This window comes from Meriones unguiculatus, chromosome 17 (genome assembly GCF_030254825.1).
Source record: "Meriones unguiculatus strain TT.TT164.6M chromosome 17, Bangor_MerUng_6.1, whole genome shotgun sequence".
NCBI classification, from domain to species: domain Eukaryota; kingdom Metazoa; phylum Chordata; class Mammalia; order Rodentia; family Muridae; genus Meriones; species Meriones unguiculatus.
This window is the reverse complement of record NC_083364.1, coordinates 35162137-35172982: the sequence shown is the minus strand read 5'-3', so window position 1 is coordinate 35172982 and position 10846 is coordinate 35162137. Positions and strand designations below refer to the sequence as shown.

The following is a 10846-nucleotide window of genomic DNA, read 5'->3' as shown; positions in this document are numbered from 1 at the left end:
TCATCTTGCCTGTGGTATCAACTGAGGTCTGGGCAGGTGGCAGCCAGTCTATGCTGCCACAGCCTCTCCCTGCCTCAAGGGGGCACAGGGAAGGAGTAGGGGAAAAAAATGCTAGGCTCCTGGCCATTGTGGTCAGCCCGGCAGTTATAAGAGCATGCCGCTGGTGGGGGATTAAACAACAAGACACAAAATACATGTTCACCTAACTCTGCCCCACCCATTGATGCCGGGTGAGTCAGTTTCCTCTTTGGGGCCTCAGTTACATGACCTATAAAATGGGAGCCACCCATGATCTGCCCACCTCGGCTGTTTCGTAAAGATCAAAGGTAGTTCCTGTGTCCAAGCAGGCTTGACACAGGTTTGAATTACCATTGAGATTATCTAGAGAGAGCTTACCCTGGGCTTTTCCTTTCTGAGACAGGGTCTTACTGTGTAGCCCAGCCTGGCTTGGAACTAACTCTGTACACCAGGCTGACCTTGAACTCACAGAGATCTGCCTCCCTCTGCCTCCAAATTGCTGGGACGAAATGAATGTGCCACCATGCCTGGCAACCTTGGGCTGCCGGATTAAAGAGTGTAAAGATCAGGGCCAGCATAACCATAAATAAAATAAACTGGAACAGCCTGAGCAGGCGGTCGTCTTTTGCAGCTTAGGACCCCAATGCAGATTCTCTGGCATTCAGTTCATTGCTACTCAAGTATGTGTCGCCTCCGGTTCTCTTCCAGTTGTCAGTGATGGATGGGTGTAACTTCCCAGGCACTCTGCAAGTGTTACAACCAATCTCTTTATTAAGCATGAAAACAAATTCTCCCAAGACGTAAAAATGCCACAGAAAGGCTCCAGCTGGAGGCAGGCTCTGCAGTGCAAAAGCACCCGGCTGTTAGGTAACACAAGTCATCAGGAGTCCCTCTGTGGGCCCTGGGGCCCTGCCTCCCTCTTTCCTTCCCTCCCAGGCCCTATCCGCCTTGCTCTGAAGACAGGGGCTGGAACAGGGCATCCCGGTTTGAATCAACAGGGGTCAAATTCCCAAAAGGCAGGGGGAAATTGCTCCCTGTGGCACTCTCTTTGCCTCAGCACTGCCTGCACCCTTTGGTAGCTGCCCAGGTTCCTTTGCTTTTTCCTGGCTTTGGGCTCCAGATTCAGGCTAGACAGCTGTAGGATCGGTTTCCAAGGGGGCTTTGATTCTCTTTGTTCCCAGGCAGCGGCCCAGTATGTGGTCAAACACTCGAGGAGGCAGGGCTCCCTCTAGTGGCAGGTCTAGACTTTGCAACAAGAGGCACAAATGATTGTTAAAGATGCGTAAAGCTGGCACTTAACACCCTGCCCAAGGGCTTGCCACCACCTGGAACACGTTGGTTTGGAGCCAAACACCCAGGCCCTGGGCAACTTCAGAGACAAGCAGCCTTTAAATTCAAAGGTGCCTTGATTGGCAGTACAGGCTGTCTAGCAGCGTCTCTGCTTTATGAAAAAGAAGTTCACAGTAGAAAGGACCACCCTGAAGTCCCATGGAGTGGGTGTGTGTTTTGGGAGCACCGAGTGAGCACTCAAGACAAGCAGGCACCTAGACCCATTGCTGGGGAAGTGTCTCAGGCCCAGCCTTGGCACCACTGGTCTGCCTGTAGCCCCAAGCCTGTCCTAGGCGAAATCAAATGCCCTCTTAGCCAGACAGCGTCCCCACCCAGATCTAACCTGAGTCTTCAGAGAGGGTGTTGAAGCCTCAGCTGGAAATCTCCAGATTCCCCGCCCCCAGCCGGCTGAGAGTCACTGGATGGCGGCCACCGGTCACACAGAGCCACAGACAGAGAAACCCAATGGCGCCTGGTGTGAGTGGCTCAAGAGAAGACACAGACTTGATCAGAGGGTTCCTGGACCCTTGGGTCCCAAATGCGACCAGCTTTCACAGCAAAGCCAGCACACGGATGGGACCCCATGGACGCAATGAGAGAGAGGTATTCTGTGCGTCCTCCGTTATCTGCAAACTCTTTCACGCACAAATCTGTTCTTTTTTTGCTCGTTGAGACTTGCTTAAGGATCAAATGGGATGAATACTTTGGATGTTTTGGCTTAAAAATAATTTTGGATTTCTATTCTAATAACCTGTGTTTCAATATAAAGACATTTCCCACATATCTCTGTATAAAATCAATTCGAGATAAGATAGGAGCACCATGTTGGCCCTGGGGTTTAGGGCCACCCACCTGTGCCCCCACATTTGTGAAGGCCCAAACCATTCACCAAGTTGAACAAGTCAGGTTAATACTACAATAGGTCTTCCTAAGACAGTGGTTAATCCACAAGGGTTAATCAAAACGTAACTGTGTGAAACCCCCCCACCCCCATCCTTTTCCCTCCCACCAGGTTCCCTGGCAGAGGCCACAGGGACCTCTCTTCGGCTCTTCAGTGGATATAGATCTTGTCAGAGATGGCGCCTGGAAAGTGGGTCATGATCTGCATCCGCAGCCACCAGTAGTAGTCCATGGGGTGATAGCGGGTGTACGGCGTGGCGGCAGTCAGGGCGTGCGTGACGGCGTCGATGACGGAGGACGTATCTGTGGATCCGCTGTTGCAGTAGGTCTCCATCTTGGCGATCTTCTCATCGAAGTACTTCTTGCCGTAGTCTTTGCGAACGATCTCCGGCAGCTCGTCCCACATCTTCTTGGCAATGGCCTGGATACGCTCGGGGCTGTAGAGACTGGTGGCAGCGATGAAGTTGCCGGGCTCCACCACGCTGACCTTGACCCCCAGAGGGTGCATCTCATAGCGGAGGCAGTCGGAGAAAGCCTCCACCCCAAACTTGGTGATGCAGTACGGTGAGCGGGCGGGGTTGGCCATGCGGCCTAGCATGCTGCTGATGTTAACGACTCGGCCTGCGGAAGAAGATGGCGGACAACTGCTCGCCTGACTCAGGCATAGAGGGAACAGAGACTTCAAAAGGGTTCTGCCACAGGCCCGGCCTAGGAAGGTAGGGGGTCCATCACAACTTCTCCTCTCCTGGGGATAGCTGGGGTTCAGCCTAGGCTGAGACCACCCTGCCTAAGGCGTGTCCCAGGAAGGAACAGACACTGTTAAGGATAAAGTCAACGAAAGGATGAACTTCCTTTTAAAGACTACAGGCTGCATCCTGTTCATTCCTGTGTTGCCAAGACCTTGGGACAGGTCTGGGGCATCTGGTCCCTCTTGTCACAAACAGCTTGCTGTTAAAAATCAAACTGTATGACTTTAGAGGTGGTTTTGCTCACATTTGGCTATTTTATATGATTTGGTCAATACTTCTAGTCTCCAGTTTGAACTGAACAACACAACCTCCCCCCCCCCTCAATCTCTCTTGCCAACATTTGTGATCTAACAGCATGTGGTCATTGCTTCTCCAGAATCAGTTCTTGGAGGGCAAGCCTCTGTGATCCCTGAGCGCGCAGACCACTGCTCTACCTTCTTCGTGTGTTTTTGAAGACAGGGTCTCACGATGTAGCCCACACCGACCTGAACCTCAAGATCTTCCTGCCTCAGTGTGCCAAACGGGCTTACAGATGTTCACCACGCCTAGCTCATCCGCTCCACTTCTGAAAGCCGCAGACCTACCTGGCCATGCAAGTCTGCCTACCACCACTGCCAAGGCCGCCGTGGCTCCGAGACTTGCTATTGTGGATGTTGGCAGGTACGGGGAGGGGGCGGGGAGAACTCACCTTTGGCTCTTCGGAGAAGCGGGAGGAAGGACTTTGTTGTGCGTACCGTTCCCCAGAGATTCACCTCGGCCACCTCCTTATACGTCTCCATGCTGGTGAACTCCACTTCCCCGAAGGTTGAGATGCCTGCGTTGTTCACCAGGCCCCACATGCCTGGCCAAGAGAGGACATAGCCAGTCACCCCACGGGCTCAGAGGCCTCCCACTAGCTTGCCCCCTGCCCTCTACCCTGATCTCTTTCTTCCATGACTACCTAGCCTCTTGCCCAAGGCTTTCAGGAAACATTTCTAGAGTTACCCAAGAATGAAGGGGGAGGGACACCTGACATCCTGGCAGAATAGAATGTCCCTTTGGAAGCATATCCGGGCTTCACGTCACTGCTGGCTGAAGCGATTCTCAGCCCCTCATGACTAAGATCGGTTTGGAAGGGCCCACACCACTGTGGGTGCTGTTGTGACTTGCCAGGTGGTTCTGGGGTGTATGAGAAGGCTATGTTGAACAAGCCACATAGAGCAAGCCAGTAAGCAGCTTTTGCCTCTGCTCTTGCCTCCAGGCTCCTGTTTTGAGTTCCTGCTCCGACTTCCTTGAGTGACAAACTGTGCCGTGGAAGTTTCTATGCTAAATAAACCCTTTCCTCCCAGTGTGGTTTTTGGTCATGGTGTTCATCACAGCTACAGGAAAGTCATAAACACGGGCATTTCCCTCTCCTCTATATGTCCTCAAGCTGCACCCTGCACCTGAGCATTCAACTCGGCTATTGCTTCTGTCACCCCTCTCACCAGCGGCCAGGGAAACCTCAGGAATTTTCCAAGCCAAGTTCACAGAGGGGCACAAATGGTCAAGGTCACTCATTAAGTTACGGGCACTGCCGCCAATCCTTGCTCATGACCAGGCCCCACCCAACTCCACCTCAGAGCTCTTAACAGTTCTCTGTTCTCTCACGGTTCTCCTCTGAGTGTGCTGCTGTTTACTGGTGGTCACACATTTAAGGTCCCCTGACTCTGTAGCCCATTTGCCAGGGTCTCTCTTCTTTCCCCCTTAAGAGACTCAGTGATGATACAGGCTCTGAGGGGACACCTATTCTCCCAGCATGCTCCACTTGACTGTTACATACTCGAGCAGCTAAGGGACAGCTGGCTTTTGTAGACCCAGACAATGTTGGTTCTGGAAAGTTCTTGGAGTTTATTTTGTATGTAAACTATTTTTGCAGCAAGGGAAACCAAAGCTGTCAAGGAAAAAGACAGATTTTTAAGTCTCATCATTAAGTCTGAGGCAGAGTTGAACCTGAGCCAAGGGAACGCGGTCTTTTTTTTTTTTTTTTAGGGCTTGCTTTGAGTTCAGTTTTCTGGGTATAAGAAGTGGATGGGAGTGGGCATGTAATCCCAGCACTCAGAGGCAGGTAGATCTGTGTGATTTCAAGGCCAGCCTGGTCTACAAAGCGAGACCAGGACAGCCAAGGCTATACAGAGAAACCCTGTGAAGAATAAAGAGGAGGAGGAGAAAGAAGAAGAGGAAGAAGGAGAAGTAGAGGACAGAGAAAGAGGGAAGAGGAAGGAGGAGGAGGAGGAAAGAGGAGGAGAGAGAAGAAATAGTGGTGGATAGGCCAGAGGCCCAGGGCAGAGTGGGTCCTGCTTTTTTGTCGAAGAGATCATCAGACTTTGATCTGCCCTGAAAACCCCGTGCTCCTTGCAGGGCCTTCAGCAGACAGATGACTGCTCAACACCCGTGAGGAGGAGGCCCCAGCCTCACTCTCCCAGTGCATCCTTGGAATGAGTCTGTGCAAATGACAGAATAATTGGTCTCCAGTTGCCTCCCTTCCGTCTTGCCTAAATTAAAGCTTGGTCAGCTGACCTCTGATGCCTTCTCCTTCAATTATGGGGAATTAAGGGCATTTATTAAGGACAGGAAATTGCTGGTTAACTTAAGTGTCCAAAAGAGAGGCCTCCTCCTGCCTGCTGCCTGCTGGGGCTTCCTGCCCACAGCTCAGGCATTACTTGTGACCCTGAGACACAACCCACAGAACCGGAGGCATCTGAGAAACCCCACAGCTCCCAGGTCTGTCTTCAGACTTCCCTGAGTCTTTCCTCCTGGGAGCCCAGAGCCTCTCTGGCAGCTATGGCTAATCCTTAGGCCCACGTCCATGCCACTGTCCAACAGCTGTCAGCCTCAACTTCTCCCTCGCCCTGGGAACCTCCCTTCAACTCTGTATCAGGAACTCAATACACGTGTGTTGGGTGGTGAATGTCTACAGATGCTACATCTGTGTTCTAAAGAGCCTTCTTTGAGCAGGGTGGTGGTGGAGCACGCCTTTAATTCCAGAATTCTGGAGGCAGGGGCAGGCAGATCTTTGAGCTTGAGGCCAGCCTGGTCTACAGAGTGAGTTCCAGGATAGCCAAGGCTTCACAGAGAAACCCTGTCTCAAGAAAGGGAGAGAGAGAACCTTGCCACTTGAGGTCCTACTTCCGTGACCATCCTACCCTCTCTATCCGGTCACACCACCCTGGACCCCAGCCTCTATCCACTGCTCACCATGTTCTCCTACGGCCTCCAAGAGGCCCCAACCAAGCTCTGCCCCTACTTGCATTCTCTTCTGACACACCATCTACTAATAAAGTCCCTGGACACCAGCTTCCCCCCTGGTGTCAGTGGCACCCAGCATGCCCAGCCCCATCCTAACACCTTTTACCCACCTCCACCCCTAGCCGGCACACCCACCATCCTATCCCCAGCCTGACTCTCCTGAATGTCACCACAGTCTCCTCTTCTACCTTGTTTTTGTTGTTATTGTTGTTGTTTGGTTTGGTTTTTGTTTTTTGTGTGTGTGAAATTTTCCAGTGACACTGTGTTTGATTCTGGCGAGACAGCATCACATACATGACCTGAAAGGCCTGTGCTGCACACTCTACCTAAAAAGTAAAACAATTGTATCCAGCACCACTTTCCAATAAGGATTAAACGTAACCTGTGAAAGCACACTGTGTGACGGGCCTGCTGATTTGACAAGGAGCAGGAGTTGACCAAGTCGCTCTCTAGACTCCTCAGGCAGTCTGTGTTCTAAGCAAACTCCAACAGCACTCCTACCAGCCAGGAAGGCAGCTGCTTTCCCAGAATGGCCATGTCCAGACAACTCCCATGTGCCCTCGGGAGGCATGGATCCACAAATCCTCCTCCTCCCCCTCCTCCTCCAGTCCCTTCCATCTGAGCTCCATGGTCCTAACTCATCCCTACCTCACCAAACACACTGAGTCCCCACGTCTGCTCTGTTGTCTGTTAGTGGGACACACCAGCCAATGGTCCACTGTGAAACCCAGGGCTGGGAAGAGGACGGATGATCAGAACGACGGCTACTAGGTCCTGGAGCGCCACCTGCTGGTGTCACCCGACCTCGTAACTAACTCACACAGTAGATGCCAATCCAGCCCACAGCTGAATGAGGCAGCAGAAGCTCCCAGTGGCTGGGCCTGTGCTCTATGTCACCAGGGACCAGGAGAGGGAGGTGCGATTTGGACCCAGGTCTGAGGACAAGCCCTCATGCTTAGCCACACAGAGTTGTTGGTTTCCTTTGCTGTGGCAAGGAATCCATTCTGTTTCCTCCCGAAGTAACTTGGGTCCTGGTTTACCTCTCCATTGCGCTGTCAGAGAAGATCCCCATCCCCCAGCACAGGACTCCTTGCTTCAATCTCCATCCTTTATCTCTACCCTGGACCTATAGCCAGGCTAATCTGTCTCCTTCCAGTACCTCTCATTCCTGTGGCCCCTTGCCTCCAACAGTGGTGAGGTCTAACCTAGGCAACGGATGGCTAGACGCACTTTACCACTTCACAGATGGGCAAGCTATGGCCCCCACAGGACCTGGTTCACGCCCAAGTCACACTTCTATGTGGAGGCGAAGACCTGGGTAAATCCAGTCTGCCCCGCCCAGACCAAGGGGCATGCTCCGTGTAAGGTATTCCCTGCCCACAGCATGATGCCCCTGGGTTGTTGAGTTGCCACTAGGTTGGTACCCAGTTCCAAGCTCCTCCTGCAGGGTCAGAACCCTCCAGGCACCAAGCATAGTCCTAGGCATACAGCAGGGACTCAATAAATGCTTACTGATCGGTAAATAGTGATTCCAGGGTCAGGCTGCACCCACAGGTTTTCCTGGAGTGGGGAGGGCTGGTCACAGGTCCCTTGGAGTCCTACTAAGTAGAGTAGGTGGTCTAATGCAAGATGGCTGCGCACTATAAACAGAGAGTCCCTTCTACCTCAGGGCCCGAGGCTGGCCTCCCAGGCTTTGCCAGTGACTGATCCATGGAACCAGAGTGAAAATCAGCACCAAAATGCGCCCAATAGGGTCCAAGATGGTGAGTGTCCAAGATATTCCAGAGCTGCTGGGAATCTATGGGAGGGGGAGCGCCACCTGGAGGTCAAAGCCAGCACTGCTCGGCTGGAGGATTTGCCGGAAGGACAACTAGGGCCAGAGGGGAGACCCATCCGGAAGCGGAGGGATACCTGGCAGGGAAGATGGGAAAAGAAGATGGGGGTGGGGTACGCGAATGCTGTTTGACTGTTCAGTTTTCTGGTTTTGAACCTGAAAATTCCAAATCTTTCCCCCCAGAATGCAGTACGGTTGAAGCGGGTTTCGGTGAGTGGCAGAGCCGTGGCCATGGATCCCAGCTGGGCTCCTTCCTGTCAATCACAAGCCCCACAGCCATGATTCTGGGCTTTTGGGTGCTGCTGCTTTCCCACCTCCTAGTGTGTGAAGGTAGCCGCCCTGGGAGGCTGCTGGGAGAAGGGGTGACAGGCGATGCGGCTGTAATCATCCCACTGGGATCCAACCCGCTAGGCTGCTCCTGGAAAACACAGCGCCATCCGCCCTCCCCCCAATGGCCTCTAGGAGAGTAGGGTGGCAGCGCTGAGCTGCTGAGGGGACACCAGTGACAGGCTCCCTAACGAACAGCCTCTCCACAGCTAGCCACGTGGCACAGGCCCTTCTCAGAGATGGCAACATTTTTTTCAGGCTGGCAAATTTGGTCAGTCACACAGCACAGGTGTAGGCCACCTTCACTGGACCCCACCCAGCACCTGCGCAGCAGGGAGCTAACTGAGGCAAACCCTTTTTGTCCTGGCCTGCCAACGGGCTCTAAGATCAACAACACAGACCAGCTCTTCCACAGGGCCCAGCTCTGTGCTTCTGGGGTTCCACTTGGATAGTACCCCCAGAACTGGAGAACAGAATCCCTCAAACCAAGGTCCTCCACACAGGCTGAACTAGGAAGATGCCAGGTGTTCAGGCCTCGGGAAGTCTCTGTAGTGTCTGACCTTTGACCACTGGCTCTCCAAACTTTCTATGCCTTTAGCCTTGAGGCAGCGTGTCCAACCTCCCTTCCTCCCTGGGTCCTAACTCCTTGTATCACCTCTGGACACTCCCCTACTGTCCCACGGCCACCTTCATGTCTGCTCAGTCCTCATCTTGCTCTCGGAGTTGAGGACACCAGACACGTAGGACAGATGCCTCTTGCCTCTTCATCCCCACATCCAAATCAAGCCCGCCAGTTTTTGTCCTCTCAGTACCGCTAGGGAGCCCCACCTACCGCCATGCTCAGGACTGCGCCCACCCATATTCTCCTTTAACCCATCTTTCCCCCGCTCCAATGCAGGCTTCAGAGAGAGCTTCACAAGCCAGGCCAGGCCATTACCTCAGCCCCTGGACTCTCCAGCACCTTCCGCAGAGAAGACAGTCCCCTACCTCACCTTGCTGCCACCACCAATCTCAACCTCACCATTGGACCATTTGCCACACCCCAGGACACCATCATGGCACACGCTCTGCTCTCCTTCCAACATGATCTCCTAGCTCTTTACCACACTACCCATCCCTGCCATACCCCTGGCACCGCACTCAGCCCCCTTCCCTGCTGCTCTGCTCCGGCCTGTGCCCTGCACCCTGGTGGTGAAATCCATCCACTCATTACACTGTTAGGTCCTCAGGGACGGAGGCTGCTTTAGCTATCTTTGTGTCTCCACCAGAGGGGGCCATTCAAAGAGCATTGGATGAACTGGCCTGAACCAGTACGTCCGTCTGTGCTCTCCAGATTTCAAACTGGCCTCTGGCCATATTTTACTGCCCTATTGCACAGGCATGTTTCATTTAATCCGCTTCCTTTTACGGAGCAGGAAGAAGAGTTTAAACAATACAGCCTTTTGCCAGGGTGCCAGCAAATAGAGGGTAGTGTTGGGTAGGAGCCCTAGAATAGCGCCACATACCAAGCCCACAGTCTCACGGGGCCCTTACCCTTCTCAGGGTCCTTCAGGCCGGAGCGGACGGTCTCCACGGCTTTCTCTATCTCTTCGCTGTTGCAGACATTGAGCTGGATGGTTCTCAGTCGGTCACTCTTCAAGCTGTCCAGCTCCTTGACCCCAGCATCCCCTTTGTCCTGGGGGGGAGACAGGGCTGCAGTCTGTCTGTCTGTCCCACCCTGGGGCAGGCTCTGAACTTAGGACCCGGCCCAGGTAGGGACTGATTCAAATTCCTTGCAAAGCCTGAGGCTTACACTAACGTGCACGTGAATGCTCCCAGTAACAAAAATTAACCAGAACCCAACCATTTTTTTAAATAAATATCCTGGATGAAAGTTTATTTTTATTTTTATGGACGTGTTGAAAATGCAGTTTGGGGCTAGAAAGACAGCTCAGCAACTAAGAGCTCTTGCTGCTCTTGCAGAGGACTTGAGTTCAGTTCCCGGCACCTACATAGTGAATCACAACCAGTTATAACCCCAGTTCAGGAGATCCAACACCCTCTTCTGGCCTCTGAGGGCACCAGGCACACATGTGTTATACATGTATGCAGGAAAAACATCCACGCATATAAAAATATTCTAAAAATTGTACCTAATTTATCTGGAGTGTAAATGAGCAAAAAAAGTACTGTCATTACCAAGTAATATTCTGCAGACAAAGAAATGATCTATGACACATACTACAATGTAGATGGCTCTCAAAAACATGCTAAGGCCAGGCGTGCTGGGGCATGCCTTAATCCCAGCACTTGAAAGGCAGAGAATGGATCTCTGTGAGTTCCAGGCCAGCTAGAGCCACACAGTGAGATTCTGTCTAAAAACAAACAAAACAGTGTGCTATGTGAAAGACACAGGAAAAAAAATTCCCAGCATGCTTGAGTC

General features: G+C 52.6%; 1 protein-coding gene across 2 annotated transcripts in view; it reads right to left on the bottom strand.

Annotated features, from left to right (window-relative positions):
- Positions 1-769: 769 nt before the first annotated feature.
- Bdh1 (3-hydroxybutyrate dehydrogenase 1) overlaps positions 770-10846 on the bottom strand; it is a 33191-nt gene continuing 23114 nt past the window's right edge. For both annotated transcript variants that reach the window (XM_021645122.2, XM_021645121.2), the window contains exons 5-7: positions 9958-10099; positions 3685-3837; positions 770-2868 (exon numbers count right to left, since the gene is read on the bottom strand). In XM_021645122.2, coding sequence (XP_021500797.2) covers positions 2399-2868; positions 3685-3837; positions 9958-10099 — 765 coding nt within the window. In that variant the 3' untranslated portion in view covers positions 770-2398. The remainder of the gene's footprint in view (positions 2869-3684; positions 3838-9957; positions 10100-10846) is intronic.